The sequence below is a fragment of the Aulonocara sp. 'chitande type north' Nkhata Bay genome, linkage group LG22, assembly GCF_057382095.1.
Source record: "Aulonocara sp. 'chitande type north' Nkhata Bay isolate Kocher_YH1m ecotype deep benthic linkage group LG22, A_spYH_male_GT1.1, whole genome shotgun sequence".
In the NCBI taxonomy this organism is placed as follows: Eukaryota; Metazoa; Chordata; class Actinopteri; order Cichliformes; family Cichlidae; genus Aulonocara; species Aulonocara sp. 'chitande type north' Nkhata Bay.
This window is the reverse complement of record NC_141364.1, coordinates 7,812,492-7,837,677: the sequence shown is the minus strand read 5'-3', so window position 1 is coordinate 7,837,677 and position 25,186 is coordinate 7,812,492. Positions and strand designations below refer to the sequence as shown.

The 25,186-nt window shown below is 40.7% G+C and overlaps 1 protein-coding gene across 2 annotated transcripts in view; it reads right to left on the bottom strand.

Annotated features, from left to right (window-relative positions):
- pvrl2l (PVR cell adhesion molecule related 2 like) overlaps positions 1–25,186 on the bottom strand; it is a 341,306-nt gene that overhangs the window by 17,025 nt on the left and 299,095 nt on the right. The window contains exon 7 of one of the 2 annotated variants that reach the window (XM_086279062.1): positions 1,733–1,862. In XM_086279062.1, coding sequence (XP_086135188.1) covers positions 1,733–1,862 — 130 coding nt within the window. Of the gene's footprint in view, positions 1–1,732; positions 1,866–25,186 lie in introns of both variants that reach the window. The other variant, XM_086279061.1, reaches the window with a different exon arrangement.

Sequence of the window (25,186 nt, the reverse complement as noted above, 5' to 3'; positions counted from 1 at the left end):
CTCCCTTGCGGCACAGGGAGGAGAGGGCGGGGCGGCGGGGGATTCTCTGGCTGGCTGGAGCAGCATCTAATAACCAACTCGCAAAATAAAACAAAATAAAAACAAAACAACAAACACAAAAACACCAGACATTATGATACAGACTTATAATTTGCACCGATGGTTTTTCGAAATTCTATACGTGAAAAGTGAGCGCGAGAGCCCTCGGTGCGCCTGCTCGCTGCTGAAGTCAAAGTAAACTTTATTGTTATCTCCGCTACATACAGTCCAGTATATAGAGAGACGAGACGATGAGACTCCAGTTACAGCAGTGCAAGTAAACAAACAATAAATATAAGAACAGTAAGAAAATAAATATATGCTTTAGGACTCGGGGTAAAGGGATCAATAACAATTTAAAATTTATAATTTACAGTTTGATGATTTAAAGTCTCACACACAACCCGTCGAAAGGGGAGGGGGGCGGCTGCTTCCAAGTAGAGCACATTTCATTCATAATGTTGTAAATTATGTATTCATGATTTGAATCCTGGGTTGTGTGAAATCCCAGAAATACACCCTAGACAAAGTGAATCTGTGAACTAAGGTGTAGGTCTGTTAGGTTATGTTGTGGTGATCCTCGGGTTGGGGAATGGGTGTTCATACTGGAGTGCAAAATTAAAACCAATGGAAGATGGACAAGAAAAGTTCAAAGTCATCAGGTCCTCAGTTTAGAAAAAAGGGAAAAGAAGAGGAGGAGAAACGAGCAAAAGATACAGGAAGGAAATTATGTGCGTTACAGTTGCTCCAAGAAGAAATGGTAAAAATAGTAACAGTAACAGACTAAACTCCAAACAATACATTATGTTACAGATTTTAATATTAATTAGTCATTGTCAGTTGTTGATTTGTCCTGTTCTCATTGTATGACGAATTATGATGGCTGTTTGGTAGCCGTTTGCATACTATGCATACTCTCTCTCTCTTCATATGTGTGTGTGTGTGTTTCTCTGGTGAATTTTGACAACAGTTTTATGTTAATGTACAATCCATAATATGATTTGTGTGTGTGTGAGTGTGTGTGTGTGTGTGTGTGTGTGTGTGTGTGGGGGGGGGGGGGGGGGGGCGCCAGAGGGAGTGTTAGCCCGGAGCGCCAAACAGGCTAGGACCGCCACTGGACAGAGGTTCTTTTCCTATCCATAATCAGAATTATTAATCACTCAGTAGATGTTTACTCTGGCCCTGACTCTGCAAGCATTATTTATGGTTAATCATTTATGCTTAGTAATCACCATAAATTCCATCTTTTTTGTTGCATCAGTTTACTGGAAGTAGCTGCACGGCATCAGCAAGGCGTCTCCAACGAAATCTAATTAACCCCTGACTCAGCAAACAGGCGGTAAACAATAGCTGCATGTTTGTTAATTTACTGGAGGCCTCTACAAGAAGCCTCAGATTGGAAAACCCCTCCTTCAAACTGGAGTTTAATAAATCTCCATTTACAGCTGAAGCCCAGGAGGGGAACTGCAGGAGCTGAAATGGGAGCTCAGAGCAGAACATTTTGGGAATAAAATCTCCCAGCAGCCTCATGCTATAAACTTCAGGTCAGGATTTATCACAGAGCTTCCTCTGGTGGGTTCCCTCATGACATGTAACAAGTCTTAATGAGCCTTAGTCCTCGAGGGGGGATTAGTTTTGCTCAGGAGGTTAAATAAACGATTAAGTAGATACAGGATTGCTAATGAAGACTTACTCTGCGTCCTCCTGCCGGTTGCGGATGAAGAAGATGGTGCCGATGATGACTATGCAGATGAAGATGAGAGCACCGAGGATCGCTCCTATTACGGCACCTGTTGATGGACCTTGGATGAGTTGCCGTTCCTCTTCTTGCAGGGGACACAGAGAAGAGACGCGAATGAAAAACAGAGAGAAAAGAGGGAGAAGATTATCAGCAGTTCATTTAAATTTCATGGGGCTGCTACTGGCACTTTAATGTTGCTCACTTGCAAAAATTTGTTCTTTTATGTGTTTTTTCCTTTTTTTGCAGAAGCAAGAAGATAGAATGAAAGAAGATAATTTGTAGCTGTGAGAAACATAAAACTGAAACTGAGGAAAACATGTTAAACAAACAGCAAACACGCAGACGCAAAAATGGCACGTGAGTAAAATGAGCCATCACAAGAAGCTGTACACGACTAAGAAAATCAAAGCCAACTTTCTATTCGGTGTCAGCAATGTATGCACCAATAAAAGGTGACACGGAAACACAGATACAAAGAAGGAGAGACATAAAGAATTCATAGAAATTCTAGTAAATGAAAGCACTTCTAAGGTCTCTGTTATACGCCAACACTCATGAATGCTGTAAATCTTCAGCTGAGCCTCATGCTGACCTCGACATTTCCCTTCAATTAAGAGCCTGTTTATGATTTCCAGAGGGCAGTGAGGCATCTGAATTGACTGTAAAAGCCTCTCATTACCGTTCGCTCTTATTTAAAAGAAAAAAAAAAACGAGAGAGAGGGAGAAGAACAGGCTGACAGCAGCTGCAAACGGCACACAATATCCAGCATGGATCGTTCTGCTCAACTGCTGACTATCACAGGGAGTTTGGCAGAAACAACAAAAGGGAGGGTTGAGCTGTTTTTCACAGGTTTTTGTTCTCCCCTTATGAAGACCTATTTCATCAGTAACACTGAAGTAAACACACACTACTGCATTTGATAAGGGGATGATAAAAGGATAATAGCCCACACAATTTCCACTCGTTTAGCATTATGTTTAGCTGATGTTTGAGTGTTTATCTAAAAAAATATATAAATAAAAAAAACAACCTTTGTTGCTGCTGCAGCAAGAAAAAACGGCGCTGTAAATACAGCACACAGAACTGCTTGACTCTTCTCTTTAATCGTAGCTTTTGAGACTGAAAACATATTTGCAACAATCACACAAATGTGTTTCCTGGGTTTAAAGCCATTAGCCTCGAGTACATTGATGCAAATGATAAGGCAAAAACAACATCAATACGACACTTTTCAATGAAAAAACAAAAAATGGAACACAATAATAGATATTTTTTGATCATTCATTAAGGTGATTATTCTATTAAAATGGCTGTAGAGGTTTCAGAGGCATGAAATAATTGTAAAAATAAAAAGGTAAAGATAAACTATATTATTGCTAATTATATAAGCAAACCCCTTAATTGTAAGTTGTTCATATGATCAACCAGTGTTTGATTTTACCCATGAATAAAATAAGGATGCATTTGCTCTTCCTGGCCAGCAGGTGGCACTCTGTTCCAACCTTATAGATATATAGATAAATAGATAGATATGGCAAGTATTTTATATTAATTGGATAAATCCAGGCCTGTGTGTGTGTTTGTGTGTGTCTTCACAGTTACCATGGCTGCCATATTGGTCACAGACAGAAGAGGTAGCAAGTCTAAGTTATGCATGATCACATACACAGTCTGAGGGAAAAGGCGAGGAATAGAATGAGAAGGGGAAAGAGGGGTAAACATGAAGAAGAAATAAAGCTAGATGGGAGATGTGGGAAGGAATGAGGAAAATGAGGGGAGGCAGATGGAGGGAGGGGGAGGAGAGGGTAACAGCAGCCTTTCCTCATTGCTCGAACTGTAAAACCACACAAACATAAATGCAACTTCCTCTTTTCTCTTTGCATGCTCGTTTGATGTGTTCCACGGTGTTATCAGAGTTTACACTGCGGATGTTTGCCATTGATTTTTTTTTTGTGGTCAATAACAGACTGCCTTTCAATAAACAATGAGTCACGGTGGCGCACAACAGAAGCTGCGTGGAAAATATGGAAGTGGTGGGTGGGGGAATGGGCTTATTTTATTTTTTTTCCCACCCGGGAGAGGCACAGAAACCTGATTGGTCAGAGATGGAGGATGTGAAACAGAGTACAGCCCTGGAGGGAAGGGAAGATGGATGGAAGAGGAAAGCAGTTTGTTTCTAGCAGGGCAGATGCAAAACTGGTCTTAATAATCTCTCAGGAAATCCACTTCTGAACAGGCAAAAAGCATCAGGCAATATCCTCGTCAAACCCACCTGTTGTTCTGACTGCAGGCGGAGCAGAGATGTTGAATTGCACATTGCAACAGTAAACTTGTGTCTATCCACCTGCCTTTATGTGCAACTTCAATAGAGGCAGATAAACTGAATGCAATTTCTTCTAGTTTCTTTGAGCAGCTGAATATTCAACAAAGTTTTCACGTTTAACTCTTGAAAATGTCACTGACGAGGGCAATATTCTATTTTTAGATAAATAGGGTAATAACAGGACCAATCGCTAACCGTTCTTTTCATTTTTGACAGCCGTCCATCTTTACATGGCCACAAGAGAGGCCCTGAAGTAAAGGGTCCCAAAAATAAAAGGTCAGGAAATGCCAGGCAGTATGTGTGGACACAAGAGAGAAATTAATTTACATAAGTATGGAAAGAGATAGAAAACCAGAGCTCTTATCAATTTGCAAGCCATGACTATGAGAGCACAGGGTCAGAATATGAAGAGCAGAGCAAACTATGACAGCTCAATTATGGATGTTTGATTTTGCATTCTGCGTTTGGGATTTTATCTGGTTGTTTGGTTAGATTTAAAGCAACTAGAATATTAAATTGGCTCATGCCAGCTGGTTTTAAAAAATATATAGTCGTCTGGAAAACTTGGAAGCGAGCTATTTGCCAGCTTGGTGCTATTAAAAAGGTCGGGTTTTGCAGGATAGTGCTTTACTTTCACGTTAAACTGCCTTGCTGAGTTTTTTTTTTGCATGTTTGTCACAGTTACATATTCCAGATTTTAACCTTAGAGAAAGAGCAACCTGAGAACATACATAATGCAGTTTTCAAATGATGATTCCATCCATCCATCCATCTTCTTCCTCCAGCTTGTCTGGGGGAACACCAAGGTGTTCCCAGGCCAGCCGAGAGATATAATTTCTCCAGCATGTCCTGTGTCTGCCTTGAGGCCTCTTCCTTCGTATTAAGGGGAAAAAGCTATTCAAATCTACCCCTGTTGGCAGCACGAACAAGCTCTTGGGATAACTTTCAATAAGTCTTTGACATTGTTGGAATTTTAACTCTTTTTTTTTTTTGCAGAACTGATTTAATTAAGGCAGACTGGAAGGTTTTTGAGCGTGAACAGTGTGTTCAAGGCCTTGCCAAAGCATTTCAATCAGATTGTATTTTGGACATTTGACTTGGTCAAAACCAAACCTCCAAAACTTTCATTTGGTTTTTGCTTTTTAGCTTTCAGAGTTGGACCTGCTGCTGTATTTCGGATCATTGCTTTGCTGCATATCCGAAATGTGATTTAGCTTTAGGGCATGAACTGATGTTCAGACCATCACGCTAACACTTGTTGACTGTTGCTGTGTTAGTTTTGTGCCAAATGTAACAAGACTCAAACCTTCCAAAGTTAAACTTTTGTCTTATCAGTCCAAAGAATATTTTCCCAAAAGTATCGGGGATCATCAAGATGACGAGTCTTTGTGTTTTTTTTGGTCAGCAGTTGTTTTCTCCTTGGAACGCTCCTATGGATGCAATTTTTGTCCAGCCTCTTATGTTATTATAGTTCTTATTGTTGTATCACGATCTCTGACCATAACTGAAACAAGTGAGGCCTGCGGTTCCTTCGATGTTGTTCTTAGTTCTTTTGTTTCCCCCTGTATGAGTTGTCATTGCGCTCTGTGAATCATTTTGGTAGGCCAGCCACTCCAGCTTCTCCATTTTCCATTTTCTAGCTGCAGTCCCCAAACCTTAGAAATACCCTATATATAACCCTTTCCAAAATCTTTCACTTCTACATCCAAGACAGGTCACCAGTCTATCAAAGGGTTATCACAGAGAGGCAGACAACCTTCTCACAGTCACATTTATTGCCAATTTAGGATCACCAGTGTACCTAATAGCATTACTTTGGACTGTAGGAGGAAGCTCTGGGAGTGCCTGGAGAGAACCAATGCAGGCAGAGGGAAAATCCACAAACTCAACAAGGAGAGCCAACAGCCGGCCAGTGGATTCAAACCCAGGACCTTCTTGCCTCATTCCCACTGTGTTGCAGTGGTTCCTGGACATCACAGGGAATGCTTTTTCTCAAAATTTCCACCATATATGGATGGAAACATGCCTTAACATAACAATATACATTTATTTCCAGCTCCTAGTTCAAGCCGAAAGTTCAACATAAACAGAAAAAAACAGAACAACCAAAAAGTTTTAAAATCACTTATTTATGACCCGCAGGGCCAAGTCCATTTGATTCTGTTTATTTACTTCAACTTTTTAAATCCCCACATGGATGTTTCACCTGTGGTGAGTCAACACAAATTCTGCTCTATTTCTTTGGTTCAAACAAACCGTAGAAAACCTCTCCTTTCACGTTCACTCACCTCATCCATTACATTCAATGTTTATCTAACAGAGCGGCCGATTTCCTCATCAGCGCTGCTTCCTATTGGAGTTGTAGAATATTTATCTGAATTATCAAACATTTATACTCTTAAATCAATAGCCTAGGCTTCGCACTGTAGGAACACTTTTTAAATGTAAAAAACGAGTGGGTGAGAATTCACTGGTGTGCACAAGTGCAACACAGCAGACCTTCACTCCTTTAGCTCCGTCTATTTCTGTCCGTTTTTCACTCCATCGCCTGGCAGCTGAGCACCCCAAATCTGCAGATATAATGCTATTATCTAAGTGACACTCAAGTGGTGAGAAATTGCTACTGTATCACATGGAGTTTAAATGAAACTGAAATAACAATCCCTGTGTAAAGTGCTCCATTTCTCTCCCATGCGAAAGGCTCCAGTGTGTGGGCTGTATTAGCCAACAGAGAAACACATTGCGCCCAAGGCCCGCTCTTAACTCTCTCTGATACACAACATGAATAAAAAAAAATAAAAATTTAACAAAAAAAACAGCACACAGCAAAACAAGTGCTCAACTAAAAGTCTGCTTATAATGTTCAGGAATTCCAGGTCAGCATCAACAGTCGATAACATCAGCGATGGCATTATGTTTAAACCATGTGCTTTGGTTAATCAGCAGTCCTGAGGGATTTATGACAGCTGTGGTACCTCAAAGGCTTACCCTTTACTGTTATGTTAACGTATATACAGCATAGTAACTGTAACCTTTTTGAGCCTCAACTGTAGCATTTTGGCTTTTGCAGTCTTGATTTCTTGACACCAGACATTACACATCTGACTGACAGCCCAAGGACACTGCCAGCTGATGCACTGGGGACGTGTCAGTCACAAGGAAGCCCCCCCATGAAGCATACCCTCCTTCATCTTCTTCATCATGCTGCATGGGAGTCTGAATGGGACCCTGAGCTAGAAAATTAGCATCACTTTGTATATTCAAAAAGTCTTTAGATTATTATTGATGTAACTGATCAAGCGAGCAGTAGTAGTTGCTGGCAGGTTTAAGAAAGAAAGCGGGTTTAACACACGTTAGCATCGGCGTCACTTGTCTCAATAAAAGGCTATATGCCTTTTCTTATATACAGTCCATGGGCTCTGCAGACTTTGTTGACTGTGAGCGAAAGACAGCGTTCAAAATGTGTGTGAAGCAACACACACCAGCAGTAAAGCCTATTTTTTTGTAATTTCAAGTCAAACAATGTCTGTCTTGCAGAAGTCGCACAGATTCACAGTCCTGTAGAAAATGGGGAGTTGTAACAATAACCAGTGAAATGATGTTATACTCAGAACTGAAGGCTGGTGCTGCTGTTCACTCATCCATAAAAGGCCATTTCAAGAAGTGAACGCTAAACTCACAGTTGATTGAATAGCTGCCTCACACTTTTTAAAGCTGTGTTAACCAAATGTTTTGAGAAAAATTGCTCAAGACCTCCGAGAACTTTAAAAGAAACAGGTTTTTCTACAAACTGCCGCGGCTGCATGCCTGAAATGTAACATGACGCGATGCAGCGTGACAGGATATGAACGACTGTTACAGATTCAGCAGCTGAAGTTGTTGCACAGCTTTGTTTTTGCACACCAGCACGAAACAATTCGCGCACTTCCTTTCATTCTGCCTGCCTCTCTCCCCGAACGCCACGCTCACGTACAGTTAGTCAATTTATAAATAGCGGCTTCAGTGTCGGAGGAAAGGTGGGAAGCAGGAGGGGAGTCGAGAAAAGAATACGAAGATCTGAGAGTCGGCGGGAACAAAAGAGGAGCGACGGGAGAGGAAAACAGAGGAAGGAACAAAAGGAAGGAAGGAAAACAGAGAGCAGAATGAAAGTGGGGCGGGGATGGAGGAGAGAAAACTCAGCAGTGCTGGAGTTCAAGCAGGAGGGCGATGGAGAGATGTGTAGCAGTGAAACGATGGAGGGAAGAGGAGGGGTAAAGGGTGATAGGAGTGTTAGCGGCCTCTGGAAAAGAGGAGGTTTTAAAGGTCTAAACACTCCCGAGGGAGGCCGTGAGTGACACTGGAAAAACAACTGCCGCTCATAGTTCCTCTCCCCTTTCACCTCCTCTCTGTATCTTCTCATTCTTTCCGATGCCATGTTTTAACGACTTTTTCTCTTTTAACACTTATCGTCCTTCAGTCCTTCATCAGATTACTGCACTGTGCTTCTTTATGCCTCCAATTAAGCCACACTCACTCACTTTGTTTCCTTCTGTTTCACAGCCTCTCCGTCGCTTTATATCTCAGTCTGTTGCTCACTTGCTCTCTGCTGGAGTGCCAACATGAAGAAATGCCTGTGTTTCTTTATCCTTCCTTTAGGAAAACACCTATTTTTCCCAAGGCTCCCCACTCCCACCATCACCAACAACAACTCTGACTCACAGAAAGCGACATTAGTGCGCCCTCTTGTATTTACCAGCTCTGAAAAGACAAACTGACTCACAGTCACACACACACGCATGCACACACGGACAGGATAAACATAAATCTATAAATATGGCATGCTGCATACGGCCACCAAGCACTAAAAAGACTTCTAAAATTATAAGTGCAGAGAAATTACTGCAATCAGCAAGCAATTATGATGAATAAAAACGAAATGATTATAATCTTAGAACCTAAAAATGTCTTTCCTTTTTGCTAGGCACTTCAGAAAAGAGGTCCAAGAGATGGTGAGTGAGGGAGAGAGAGAGAGAGCGGGGAAGAGAAAGGAAAAGGTGAGTGGGAGAGAAAGAAGCAGAACGAGAGAAAGAGCTCTGCGAAGATCTGCATAATTAAATGGTGTGTTGCACATTAAAGCAGATTTTATGTATAACTGCAGCTGTTTTACATTGAGAAACCTCTCCTCTGGCACACCTCCCCCTGCAGCGAGTGTAGTATCAGAGGTTAAACATGCAATTATTGTTGACTTCAAATCCACAGACACAGCCAATTGATTAGAAAAGGCAAACAGTATTTTCATGTTTTGGGAGTAGTCTGTCTATATATGCAACTGAATACAGGTGGATTCATTCGTTGTTGCTCCAAAACACACTATGTGCTTAAAATAAAGGTGACACAGCCTGCCAATTATGAATTACTCTATCAACGTTTCTGGTACTTGTAAATTAAAATCACTTCACTACTCTAATGTTAGCGTTAGATGATTATTTGGTATGTTAACGTTTCATTTTGATTACCCTGATGCTAAATTGATGTCACGGTGGTTAGCAAGAAGGTCCTGAGTTCAAGTCCAGGGTCTTTCTGTGTGGAATTTGCATCTTCTCCCCGTGTTTGCGTGGGTTCTCCGGCTTCGTCCAACAGTCCAAAGACATGCACTGAGTGGGGTTAGGTTAACTGGAAACACTAACACTAAACTAAAACCATAGGTGTGAATGCGGGAGTAAATGTGAGTGCGAATGGTTGTCTTTGTTAGCCTGTCCAGGGTGTACCCTGCCTCTCGTCCTAAGACAGCCGGGATAGGCTCCAGCCCCCCGCGACCCTGAAAAGGATAAGCAGAAGTGAATGGATGGATGATGCTAAATCAAGCAAAGTTTTCTACCTGTGTTTGTACAAAAGATCCTACCTAATTTTAACCCACTTAGATAATAAATTAAATATATGGTTTCATTTTTTTTTAAGTAATAGAAGAAATGGATTTCAGTTGAAATTAGACTAAAACAAATAAAGAGCAAATAAAACACACTGGTAAGCCAGCAGCCTTGGCAGTGAAAGTAAACAAATCTTTCCATATTCATATTAATTTAATTTGATATCAATATCAAAAGGAGCTGCTGGAAATGGACAAGAGCGTCACATGTGGTTCTGGAGCAGCAGGTTCAAGACCCTCGGCCTGCATATATAGTCCTCCACATAGCCACCGTGGTGTCATCCCATCTGTCCAGAGGTAAAGTTTTAGCCACTGAGTACAGTCGCCTCCTACTGGCGACTGTCCTCAGAATACATAGGCTGATTGTCCAAACTGTAAAGTTACCACTTTTCTTCCTTTTATGTCACCAGATTTTCTAAGCTAAATGAGCACCATTTTCATCACTCTTTTGATTTAAGCTGAGTGTTTGCTGGAGATTTGGAGTGAATATTAGAAATACTAACGCAGGAGTTTTTCAAATCATTACATTTTTTTTATTGAGCAAAAATGTGTTTTTTGGTTGAATTATTCAAAGAACTGGAGCTTTATCATGGTAATGATGTGAACAAGCGTGTGCTTTATTTGAAGATATTTGCACTAATTACTTGAGGATTTCTATGAGACAAACCAGCCTAAAAAGAAGTGCTGCTGCTCAGGCTACAGTGGGGCTGCTTTCTTCTGCTCCTAAGATTCTGTAATTCAAATTCAGGTGCCTGTTTTATCTCTGATATGTTGAAAACAAATGCATACAGTTCTGAAAGGCTGATAGTTGCACTGATAATGTTTCAGGGTCCTTTTTTGTTGGAGTTCTCCCTGAGGAGGAAACCAGGAAAAAGCTAGAGGTTGAGAGATTGTATTGAGTGCAGCTGTGGTACGAGAGAGTTTTATAGCTGAAATTGTTTTAATGATGTGTGTGCGAGGTGGCTGCACTGTAATTGCTGGAGAAAACAAAAGAAAATGAGGACAACGGAAGGATGAGGATCAGAAATTATTTGCCAATTGAGGACACATCAGATGATGACTTGGCTGATAAGAACAAGTGGGACAACGGAAGAATCATAAATAATTTCAAGGCAGCTCCATCACTGTAATTAGCCTTCTGAGACTAGATGAGAGCCGTCCAACCCACGGCTTCTCTCTTACAGTACGGCAGCTTCGGCAGCCTGCAGAGAAACAAAGCACACACGCAGAAACACACATGCGCACCTACACGTGTCTCTAATAGGGAAGCAGATCTGATGGGATCTTTAAAATCCCATTGCATATTGAAGCTCATACAAACGCACTATAGCACGCAGACAAGCGCAAGCGCAGCATGACCTTTTTGAATAAATCTGCCTATCAGTGCTCTGTGTTTGTGAGACAGATATGTTTGGATATGCAACACTTCACAACCTTATCTGAAGCCAGAGATCCCCTTTCATTTTCTGACAGCTCTGTGTGTGAGCTTTTTCTGTCCTTTCTCCCCATATGTCTCCCCGCACTTAACAGATTAAAGAACACACACATATGCACACACGCACACCCAGACATGTTCGACGCATTCTGTTGCTTGCAACCCCAAATAACATCGAGGGTAGAGGAGAGCGGGGGTAGCGTGTGGAGGGAGCGAAATGGCATTGCTCTCCAAATGATCCAGAGCAAATGAGTTTATCTCAGAGACAGACAGCCCCAAACCATTCAGGATCAAACTAGGTCACACTCAGAGAGAGAGGGAGAAATCGGCTGGAGGAAGAAAGGGGGAGAAAACGCAAATGAAGAGGGAGAAACAGATGTGAAGTAGGAGAGAAAAGGAGTGAAACGTTTACTGACTTGCCTCCTTGGTACCTCTGCCTCTTCTCCTTTCTTTGTGTAAACACACTGAAGCTGACATTTCAAGTTGTCCCCTCTCTTAAAAGAGATGTCACCTACCTAGTCAAATTACATCAAACCACTTGGAGGAGGGGGTGGGGGGGCTGGGGGGGAGGTGTGCAAAGGAAGGTGCATCAAAGGAGATTTTTCAGAGGGACCAAGAACTGAGGACATGCTCAGTATGGAGTGGAAAATCGGCTGTTTAAACCAACAACAGAGTGAATTGTTTCTTTGTGGAGGCACTTCAGAGGTGCAGTGGAATTGGGCCACAGTAGGGTGAACAGTACGCTATCAGAACTTTGTTATTCCCAGTACAAGTACAACAAAGTCACAAAGCGTTTCATGTGATGCAACTTACAACACTCTATCGTGGGTAAGGCCTGGGGCACAAATGAGTCGGAGGGTCCCTTCATCCTCACTGCATACAGTAAAATACACAGGGCAGGGGCCCCAGAGAGCTACCAGTCAGCTGGCCTGGGTTGGTCCCTATAGCTGTGTTTCAGATTTGGGATAGCTAGCATTCAGATGAAGGTCGGGTTCAGTGATATTTAAGTGTATTCTGTTTACTCTTACATTGTAACAAGTATGCATTACTTTTATTAAGCTATTGCATTTCAATTACTTAGTTATTTAGTAACTTTTGTTAACTAGTTTTGGAATGGAAACCCTGATCAAATGGACTTTGCTGAAAAGACGGGACATTATCTGTATATTTTTATGTATATTTAAAATACAACAAAAAAGCAGAAGAGCATACGCTGCAAGCTGTGACGAATGTTCACACAAAGGCAGGTAACACTGTGGAGATTTTTTTACCATCGGAAGCAGTGCCAGCATTTAAAGTGTGAGACTTTACACGTTCTCCCATACTGCACTTTTTACAAAGAAGAAGAAGATGAAGATACACAGTGATATCATGAATGCAACAATCCACTTTATTTTAAAAGACACGACGCCATTAAGCAAAGTGTCAGATTAAAGTAACTGACCCTCGTTACCAGCTCACATACGGTGTAATGACAGGATTTGAGGTCAAGTCACACCATATATGAGTGTCACTGTCCACTTCATTGAGACATGACTGTGATTAGAGGCAGTTTTTGAGATTATATATAAACAGTATAAAATTAAAAACAATTATAATAATTTTCTATAGTACTTTTAGCATATTCTTCTTGTCTTCTGACAGAGAATAAATATTGTTTAATATATTATATTATTATACTTGAGACAAGTAATGATATGGTATAATATCATGATATATATTGACATCAACAAATATGAAAAATTATATTACAAGGGAAGAGCTGGATGGATGGATACTGTGAGAATTGTTTATCCTATATTGCGCAGCCTTAGCTGCAAAACATGAGTGATGAGGCCAGCTGAAGTGAACGATGACGGTGCAGCTCTGAAAATACAAGCTTTTTAGTTTGGTGGCCACTCAGTGAATATTTAACTAGTTATTATTAAGGTTGTTGCTGGTTATGTGGTGGAGGAGATAACAAAATGACTGAACCCAAGCAATTTGGGCCCAACGAACTTTAGCCAGTCACTTGTAATTGAGTGATTATTAATGTATCAATAGATAAATAATAAAAAATCTGAGGCTGCTTTTATGTATTTATTATTTATGTATGAATTCCCTGCATGCATTTTAGTGTATTATTACAAAGAACTTGATTAATAATGGCTAAAAAGCCATGTATTTGAATAAAGAGGGTTCAATGACTGACCTTGTAAGATTATGTATTCTGTCCAATGCACTGTAATATTTTTTTAATGTTTTTTTCATGATCCTGTGTTTTAAGCAGGTTGGGAGTGAGAGTGTTAAACACTGAAAGAGCACCAGCAGGTTCTGTTCATAATACCAAATCTTATCTAAGCAAGTTTTAATAGATTTTTAGGAGAGAGTTGGGAAATATTGATAGAAGCAAGAGCACAAAGGCAAAAAAGTACAAAGCTTCATGCCATTAAAGAAATGAGAATTAGGGCTGATTTTCAATCTTGGCTGTTGAAAAGATGCATTGCTATTAATATCAGCCGACTCGCACAGGTATTGAACGATTCATCCATACGAGAGGGTTTAAATGTGTTAAAGGCTTATTATCTTCACTGCTGGATTAAATCTGTGTGTATTTCTACAAATTGTGCCCACTTTTTCTTCACAATATTACCCCCTTTGGTACTTATGGTGCCCCAGGCTGACAGAGGCGATCGCTGAATTTTCCGTACCAACTTTTTTACTATTTTACCCTCGTGTGTCCCAAGGATGTTTGTCTTTGTTTGCTTTGAGAGCTCAGACATGGTCCGAAGCTTTTTCCATTTTGTGTGTCCAAAGCCCATTTTAGAGAATGTGTGTAAAAAATTGGTATTAAGTAGGCAATAAAAAAAGTCAGACACATTTGAACCATGTATTGTTTAATCACCTGTTTTTGTTTTCCTTTCCAGAAGCACTTTTTAAACTTTCCCAACTTGCTGCAGAGGTCTTAGTTTTGTGTCAAACACCTTATTTCTACTTATGTAAACCAAACAAACTCTTGGTACAAGAAATGATCAGTTCTTTCTGATCATGTGTGTTATGAAAATGTGCTTTTTTCCCCCTGAGAAAAGTCCCTAACACTTGAAAAACAAACAGGTCTACACACGTTCTTTCATATATTTAGAATCTGAACTTCTTCACGAACCATTCGTAGTTTGAAGTTGCTGTCAAAGCTAACCTGCTCAGTTTGGTTCAGTCCAGATGAACAGGTTGCTTTTGTTCCATTTTAGCGCTTGCAGTGAAAGCTGTCAATAAAACATGGCACGGCTCCAAATAACTGGGCCAACGTTTGTGAAGAGCTGGGTCATGGTCTTACACCAAGATAGCTCTGGCATGGCGATTTGTAGCATGAAAACAAAGCGCACAAACCATGGGATTTTGTGTGATGCGGGATAGATTGAAGTAAAAATGTCAACACTTGATGTCAACGTGAGGCGGTGTGTTTGGGAATTTGTGTGTAGCTGTCCTCTCAGACGAAAGGCCAACTACTAAATCAATAAAAAGCCGCTCTGAATAATCAACTTTATTCAAAGATAAAGCACTTCTATCCTCACAGGAGTTGTCTCTTCCAGGATGACAGCCCCCTGGTTCATAGAGCAGGAAGGGTAATGAGCATTATAATAATGGGAATCATATGCTTTGACTTTCACAGTCACCTATGGGAGGTAGCAGACTGATGTGTTAGACAGAGCGCTTCACCATCATCATCTAAACACCTAATTAAGTCACATCATTTAAAGAATGGTGTAACAACCCTCTAGCAGACTTCTGGAGTCTTGGAAAATCAATGGACTGAAGCTGTTCTGGCAGCATGTGCTGGCTCAATATCTTACCAAGTCACTTTATGTTGATTTTGCCTTTAATTTATTCCCCTTGTGTATGCATCAATTTAAAACCTTTTTATCATCCCTCCTGCCAGCTGAATGTAAAGTTATCACTGACAATTAAAAATACAGGTATGCACAAACTTTGTTAGTAGTTGTAGCACGCATTTTTTTATGCCCTGAAACAAACAAACGCAAAGCAAGTGTGCGTGAGCCATAAAGCACTAATGTGGCATAAAGGAAACTGTTTAAAATGACAAGATTACTTCAAATTATTTTAACTACTGTAATCTCAGGGACCCAGACCATTTTTCATTCTGCGCGCTAAGCTGATAATTAAGAGATCATAGCAGTGTTACACTATAGCTGACATTTGGCTGCCATGCCAACTGCGCACTCATCCACTCGTTTTCAGCTTTTTACCCTGGCAGGAGTGAGAAGGAACTCCAGGAGTGAATTTGGCACTTAATACCAGCTGCCTGAGCAGTACAGTTTAGAGGTTAAGCTAGTGGGGTAATACCTGCTCAAAAATGGAAGAATGCAAAAGTGGGTTGTAATATTTGAAGGACTTGGGGTGCGTTCAATTTCAGCCTTGGCAGAAACTTGAAATGACCTCAAGTGTGGAAGAGAGACCAGTTATATCAAGCACTCCCTGGGTTATTTCAAGCTTTTTGAATATATTCAAGTGCTATTTTGCCCAGGTCTAGAGCCAAGGGAGCACTTTTAATATTCAGCCTACTTTCTGTTCACTCACTCCTGCAGACACACACACACACACACACACACACACACACACACACACACACACACACACACACACACACACACACACACACCACATGTCACTTCAAGCCACTTCAAACACACTTCACGCTACAACTTCAAGTCCCACAGGCCCAAATTGGGGTCATTTCTCCTGACAGCCAATCATGACACCCCCAAGTATGAAGATGTGACTGTGTGTGTGTGTGTGCTCAAGCTTGTTTGTGCGTGCTTGACCTCCTGTTACTTAGACTCATGTTTATTTACGCTTGTGTGTGTGCGTGTGTGTGTGTGTGTGTGTGTGTGTGTGTGTGTGTGTGTGAGGAAGAGAAAGTGAGATCCAATCAGTGAGATCCAATCACTGAGATCCAATCACTGACAATCAATCATCCATCATTCAAACAAATTTGGACACCTGAGTGGCCCCATAACGTCATGGCAACAGCAGCTGTCTGTTACCAGGTAACTGTAGCTAACCAGTGAGCTTGGGGTTTATGCTGAAACAGAGGCACTGTGGGAGAAGCACAGGTCAAGAGAGGTGCGTATGCAGCCACACATCAAAGGGTGGAAAGGTCAAACGTGTCGACAGGTGGCGTGTGACGATCTGAAAATTCAAACGTGCGCCGTGGAAGCACACAAACACACATTTCGGGCATTCTGCTCTTGCTCTAACAAACAAAACACAGATCTGTGCAGAGGCACAGGCACAAAAAGGTGAAAGCACATTATAAAGTACACACAATACACTGGATAAACTTGAGAGCAGTTAAAATAGTAAAACTGCAGCCACACATAGCTGTGCTGATACAGTTAATATAGTGTCCGACTACATGCATAGATACTGACATAACTACACTCAAACAGATCCACACCCACTCTGACTAATCTCCTCACCCTTTTACTGTAGATGGTCTGTCGCATTCAGAGCGTCAAGGGACCGGGTATTACAATAATGGCTCCAGTATGTGTGTGTGTGTGTGTGTGTAACTATCGGACTAAATCTGTTATTTTTGGATAAATTACTTTTTCTTAATAAATGTGAACAGATTAAGAGACACACTCTTAATGCTCTCAGAAGCAGGAATAGGGATTCATATATTCTGATGGATCCAGGGATGCATTTCATTCATAAGGTGAAGGGATCTTTCAGCCATGATGGAGGAGTCTTGTAGTGCTTTTCCGACTATTGTGATTGTTGGCCATGGACACATCTATTTTGAAAGCCAGGTTCAAGTTCAAGTCCTGCTCAGCTGAATGTGTTGTTTAGTGTCCTAAGCTCGGAGCTTAAATGCTTCCTTAACAACTATTGTTCCCGTTCCAAATCAACTACTATTGTTTGGGATAAACGGGGGCTAAAACATGATGAGTTAACAAACCAAACCAAACTTTGTTTTTTTTAACTCTAGGCCTGGTTAATTAAGGTCAATGTGAGGTCACTGGGCTTGCTAATCATTCACGAGCATGCACGAAACCTGGCAAGCTTAGATAGTCCATAGGAAACTGTTTTGTTAAGCACTGGAATAACAATGTCAGTCAAAGCCAACAAATATATTTAAATAAAAGACATGTTGTATTGTAGCAGTAGAAGAAGATATATCATTATTGTTATTTCAGGCTTCTTATAGTGCAACTCAGCTGCAAAGAGTTAGGTTGAGGCACTGCAGGAGGAGCGGTAAAATCCTGAAATTAGTTAGTCTTAAAGTCACTGTGTTTTATGGACAGGTCTCAACATAATCTATCGATTAAATGCCTGGATTAAGTTTTCTTGTGACTAACAAGTTTAGATATTTTCCTGTTGTCTTAGTTAAGTGTAAAACTTAAATAAATACTACACAAGTGTGCTAAGATGTGACTGAAGCCTTGTTCACAAAGGCTAAGAAACTGGTAAATATTTCTCAAGCAACCACCGGTTGCTAGGAAGATATTGCCTGACCAGTTGTAAAGTGGCTGCTGTTTGTCGGCAGGTTAAATGGGTTGCAAAGAGGATGCTGTGCCAAAAACCTCCACACTTGCACGACATTCACAATTTCACTACTATTTGGTGAGTATTTGCAGAAAAGTTGGGGTCTTCCATGCAGACTATCAGCTAATGCTGCAGTCTACTGGAAACCAAAGCAAATGCATGGAGGTTTTCATGGTGCTCTTTGGGAATTCACATATTTCGCCCTTGCTGTGGGAGTGTGGTGTCACTACCAGGTCTCTAGGCTGTGTGGCTGAGGGCATATAAGTAAGACTACATAAGCAGTTGTTGGGGACGAAAAAGGTGCTTAGTGGTGATGTTGCTGAATGCTAGCATTTTATTTTTTGGTGAGTGCAGTTACGCTTCAAGATCATCTTGCTGAACTAAATATGCTTCATATCCACACTAACCCAAAAGCTTGTTGAAAGTCTTATTAGCTTTGTGCTGAGCAAACCAGGGTAAAGCTGAAGTCCAGGTTGGCTCTGCAGATAAACACCATCCCTGCTACTTTATGCAGCCTTGACTTGGAAGGATCCAAGCAGCTTAACATCATATCCTGAATATGATCAAAAGCAGGAGAGCGGTGCATATATGAACACTCACTGATGAAAATCTCCATATGCTTGCATTAAAAATTTACACATATATGGTAATTAAAATCTACTTTTAAACTGACACAGATACAGTCAAATTAAGTATTGATTAGAGTTTTCTTTCTGATCCGATATCAGTGGGACACTCTTCAATTGCCTTGAAAAACATCATAATATATTGATGTGTTTTATACTTTTGCATGTCCTATTCACTTATGTAATAATGAAAGGCCTGCAGCTGTAAATTGATGTGTGATTTCAACCATATAAATACAGAATGCCACATGAAAGTCATTGCAGAATATTATAAAAAGGTGGTTGCAGCTGCTTCTATCCGATCTAAAGTAAACTCGATCCCAAACACAAAACATTAATAAAGAATAAAAAAACTACTACTTCCTGAAGGCTGTGCTGACAGTTTAGGTTAATTTCCCTTCCCACCTTTCTCTGCTAAATGAGCGTTAATATGTGTGCGGAAAAGGAAGAGCATGTTTGTTTGCCACAGGAGCACTGGGAAGGTCTCTGTTTGTCTAGCGTGCACTTGAGTGCATTTTTCAGCTTTCTGTCCTTGTAAATGAATATGTTTGAATGATGGTTCACACCTCCGTCTGTGTGTAAACCTTTGTCTGTGTTTGTCTAGTTTTTTGTGGCCTCTTTGTCTCCCTGAGTAAAGTCTGTGTGTTTTTCTGTGTCTGTCAGCGTTTAAATGTGTGTGTGTGTGTGTGTGTGTGTGTGTGTGTGTGTGTGTGTGTGTCTGTGTGTGTATTAGCTCCACTCACTGTGACACTGTTCTCTGCTAGCGGGGAACCGTATGCTTCCTGCCATCCACTGCCACACCGAATCATTCACACACGCACTCCCAAACACTCACACACATAGACAAAAACACGCATAAACCCCAAGGCCCTCATGGCCTCGCTGTCCTTGGAACCCTATCGGTCATCTGTCCCCTCACTGCTGACCTACACACACACACACATACACAAAACAAATCCACGCATGCATACAACAGCAAAGTGAATGAACTCATAGCCACAACCCCAAAATAGCGCACATCATAATATCACACATACACAAAACTGCACACAAAGGGCACAGGGATAACCAGAAATAACATAAAAAAGCACAGAAAGAACACAAACATCACAAAACTGCACACAGCATTTCACATTAAAGCCCTACAGTATAAGCTTTGGCCTGCTGTAAGCCTCCATATTATAATTAATACTAATAATTAATGCTAATAAGCATTATACCTTTAATGTAGAGGATATCAGTGTGAGATACAAACACCTACATTAAGCCGTTTAGGAGCAATATGCAAAGTGAGGGCAGTAAATGATACTGCAGAGGGAAATGTACTGTTTTCATTAAATATTTAATAATAAATTATTAACTATACCTAAACTGAGCTTCATGGCCTTTGGATTGTTTTTCCCTTATAATGACTCATAATAGTCATATGGACAAATTACCAGCTTACATTTTTATTTTAGATATAACATTTTTTTTGATAGGTATGAGTGTTAATGCCCTATAATAATATCCTTTAAAACAAAGTGAAACATCTTGACAAAAGTCACAAGCTGGGCCCCCCCAAAAATCATTAGGTTACCATAACAACAGCACCTCCGTTTACCAGTCGACGCCACTGGTGAAACAGACCTGCTGTAATCAGAAAATTTTACAGCAGGGGCAGAATGACTATGTGATTATTTAATAAGCTTCATTGTGGTTTCTCTTCCTGTTTCAGGACAGGAAACATTTAATCAGGCTCTCAGGGCTACTTTTACAAAGTCTTATGTAACCATTACCTGTTCCTTAGGAGTTTAACTAAGCGTTTCCTCTTTAGACACACTCACTTCCCAAAGATCCCAAGAGCAACTTTTGGTAGGAAATCAAACCTAAGAAGAGAAGCTTGGTGCCTCTGGTGGCAGCAGGTGACCTGTTTGATAAATGAACTTAAGTACAGTTATGTGGCAAAGGATTAATCACCATCAACGATGAGTTATTATTGGCTTGTTAGAGTTAGGATTAGGGTTGTACCCAGAGATGTAAGAGTACTTTTAGTATAAAAAGTTATTAAATGCAGAACACAAGATTGTACTCATTTACTACTACATTTACTAACACAAAAGCTCAATCTAATATCCAATAAGGACAACCTGAACTAAAGCAAACTCAGGAACAATCTGAGAAAGAGGAAAGGATGGATGAGGACTGATTCTTATATAGCACTTTTCTACTCTCCGGGAGCACTTAAAGTGCTTTACACAACATGCCACATTCACCCAATCACACAAGCACTACTTTCTATGCTTTTAAGTGCTCACTAACTGACATTCACACTCATTCATACTCCAATGGACACATCGGAGAGCAACTTAGGGTTAGTATTTTGCCAAGGATAATTGGCATGCAGACTGGGGGAGCCAGGGATCGAACCACTAACCTTCCAATCAGTATGACCTGCTCGACCTCCTGAGCTACAGCCACAAAAGAGTACTATATAGTTCGGTGACCACGCAAATACGCTCCGATACTGTATGATTACAGCACCAACAGTTTTAAAGAACCAAACCACTGCTCTTGTGACTACAACTGTTTTTCTTTTGAAAAAGCAAAGTCTGATTTATGACCAAGAGTTAACCAGAGTTGTTGTATTTAAATAAACAATATCCAGAGAATTTGAATTTGTCTTGTAACCTCTTGTATAAGGCAATATATGTAATATAACATTTTGATTTTACACTCCGCTGCATTTTTCTGACAGCTCTTGTTAATGACTTCTTTCCAAATTAAGATATACACGGAAAACAATTTACAAAGTGTCTCACAGAGGCTGCGTTACAACGTGATGTACCAGTCTTTGGTACTTCAATGCATAATAACAATACTGCTCTCTGAAAGGACTGTATAATGAATATGTTTACTTTTCTATAGCTGAAGGACACTTTGCTGATAACAGTTTATATTTAAGTCTCACTTTGAATGCAGGACTTGTTGTTCTTCAGGGGAATGTATGAACATTTCCTCTGCAGATGTAAAGTGAAGTTGTCACAGCCTCATATCAGCACCCCCCCCCCCCCCCCCCCCCCCAGTGTATTACTGCTTCGATAAAATGTGCTGTACCAGTAATGTGGGTATCTTAGAATACAAAACTCACCAGGTGCCTCCGCTGACAGTGAAGATAAGTAAAAAAAAAACATCCCATAGGTTGTTTGTACATGACAGCTATGGAGGTCTTTACACCCTAAACTCCCACAATCTTGAGAGCTGCTTTAGTGTGTGTATGTCTGGAAGTGATTAGTTGCAGTGCCAACAGCTAGGAATGAAACTTTTAACCTCAGACAATATCCTCCGTTGACTTAACATCCTGGGTGAAGACCGACACACTCAAAAACGCACACCGCAGGGCTAACAGCTGATTTTTCTTCACTGGCTTTTGGCACCAAAGCAGCTGTTTTCTCATTCTGTACACTTCCCACAAACTCATCCATCATCCCGTGCCACCTTTAAAGACTCCTCATCTTAAGTCTTTTTCTTCTTTCACACTCTTCCTGACATCATTCCCTCCTTTTATCCCTCCCCTCCTCCTCCTCCTCTCTAGCCTTCCTTCTATTTAAAGTAAAATCTTTCTTGTTTTCCCTTTTTCTTCCTCCTTCCACAATCCTTTGTTCTATCTTATCTCCATCCTGTAACTACCTTCTTAAATCTTCCCTTGCATAAATTCTTCTCAAAGCTCCGTCCCATCCACTAAAGTATTACCCATCAACAGCCGTGTCAGGAACATTTTTGTTTTTGATAACAAATTATGTGTTGAAGAGTGATTGCAACACATTTCTGTGATAAACAGCCTGGGCCCTGTTGTGCTGATGAACAGCTCAGCATCAGCTGAAAATTGGCTTCGGACATCATTAAAATGTCATCAGTAACATATCCTTTCATCACCGTGTCTTAGAAATGCATCTACCTGCTGCCTTTCTATCCCATCTAGTGTGTTTTTATGACTCTTTCCTGTTTTATAGCCAAGCTCATTTATTTGTTTTTCTGTTCTGATAAAAGCATGAAATATGTCCAACATTAGCTGACATTAAGGAACAATAACAACACGGATGTCGCTAATCTTTTTGAAAGCGTTCCAGTTTCAGGTGGAAGTGATTTTAAATTTATGTTTTGCTCAACATTTGCATGTTATCTGGCTGGAAGCATCTCTCCTTCCTTGAAGAAGATCCAACTCCACTGAGAAGAAGTATAGAGACATGAAGAAGAAAGCAGAAAGTGATTACTAAAACAGGGATCAAGAGACAAGAGAGGGGCAGAGAAGCCTTTACGCCTCAATACTTGAAAGTAAGAAAAGTATTAAGTGCGAGCTGTGAAGGAAGGAAGCAAAGAGGAGGGGGAATAGAAAGCAGATAAAAACAAGTGAGGGTGAGAGAGAGACAGAAAGAAAAGAGAGAAGCAGAGGGAGATGAACTCTTCCCTGAGAGCTCTTAAGCTCTTGTTGTGTACTGTGATGAGCGATAGTGTTTGCAGGGTTAACAGCCCAAAGCTCTAAGACGGAGGGAAAACACTACACAAACCACACTACTACACAAACATAAAGGCAGAAATACGAGGGTATAGGGATTGCATGCACACACACAAACACACGTACACACAAAAACACACACAGGAGAACGATGAGGGCATCAGACAAGGCCAGGACCCCGGAGGATACAACTGAAGACCATCTAATAGGGAAAGTGTTGTCTAAAAATGGAGAGAAAGCGAAGGAACAAGGATGCCGAGAGACCTGAGAGTTACAGGAGGGAGAACGGGTGGCCAAGAAATGGAAGGTTAGGTGAAAACTAACACATGAACAGCCTCCTCAGGCTCACTACAGCAAAAGTGGGTTTTATTTCAGTCAGCTCGCCTCAGTTCCTCAACCGAGGAACACCAGAGGTGCAGAGAACAGCTGCAAGACCCCCCCCCCATAAAGACTGAGCTGGGGTCGAGGTGGATTGCAAAGCGGCTTTTACACATACAGCAACTGTATGCGTTGTTAAAACAACTTCAATAGCAGGTCACATATTAAATTTGCTAATTTGAAAGGGTGTCACCTGAGCCACAGGGCGATGGGGGCAAAGGCACCTGCTGATCTTGACCATGTGGCCGCCTGAAGCGATGTGCTTCACAATTTGTAATCAGAACGTGATTACAGCACGTGTAATTATCACCCAACTCTGACGTCCACACAGGCACTCCAGAACTTTAGAGCTAGGCCCTTTTATTTCAGTCTCATCACTTCATCAGCATCGTTTCAGCGAGCAGCAGGCAGCTGCTTTCAGTGATAAACAACTGCACATCGCCAAAGCACCAAACGGCAGACAATCACGACAAATAAGCAGGCAGATATGTTCCCCACAGGACACAGCAGAAACAATAAACAAGCTAAAAAAATAATATGTGAATATTGGATTTTAATTTGTTGGGTGCTATAGTTGCTCTATGTTTAAACACTAGCTGGATACAGTAAATATCTTACAAAATCTAGAACTTCTCCAAAAAAATGAAGATTAAATGTTTTTATTTGCAAAACTGAAAGCATTAAAACTTTAAATGTGATTTAGCACTCTCATGCTTGACTTGGGGTGAGAATGGGGTGTGAGTACAAGTACTGAAGTTTGATCATATACTTCTGTAGTGAAACTCAACTCCATTTAGTTGTATTTATATAGAGCCACAACAACAAATGTCACCTTAAGGACCTTTACAGTATAAGGAAAACACCCTACAACAAAACAGAGAAAACCCCAACAATCAAAACCGTACCCTGAGTAAGCACTTAGCAATAGTGGGAAGGAAAAACTCCCTTTTAACAAAAAGAAACCTTCAACAGAACCAGGCTCAGGGTGAAGCAGCCATTTGTCGTGTCCAGTTTGGGATGAGGGGAGGAAGATGGGACACAAGTAATGTGTAATATTTCAACATGTAGAGTAGGTTGATGGAGTCAATAGGAGCTAAATGTGCTAAATGCCATAGACTGTACATAAAAGATGGATGTGGACACCGCGATATTCCCCATTAATTTGTCCATTTTGAAAGTAGCCATCTTAACCTGATTGTAAAAACTGAGGGACACCACATATACATATGGAAGCTACTTGTCGACCTTCTTGACATTAATATGAACTGTAAGTCTGAAAATAAGATTCATGAGGTATTTATTACCCAACCTGCACAATAATCTGTAGTGTTGTTAGCTATTTGCCCTTTTCATGCTGATAAATGGCCTTACATGGGGGATTTCCCAGTGCTAAAATATGACAAAAAAGAGGTTAAAAACGAAGTGTGTGTGTGTACCTGTTTAGATGTCTTTGTGGGGACCAAAAATTGGAATGTTACTATACTTGTGGGGACCAACAGTCACTTATGAGGACATTTGTGCCTGTCCTCATGAGTTTGAAAGCATTTTTGAGACTAAAAATGTGGTTTTAGTATCAGGGTTACAATTAGGTTATGGTTAGGTTTAAGGTTAGGGTCAGAGGCTAGGGAAAGCATTATGTCAATTAGATGTCCTCACTAAGATATTAAAATGAGAATGTGTGTGTGTGTTTGTGTGTT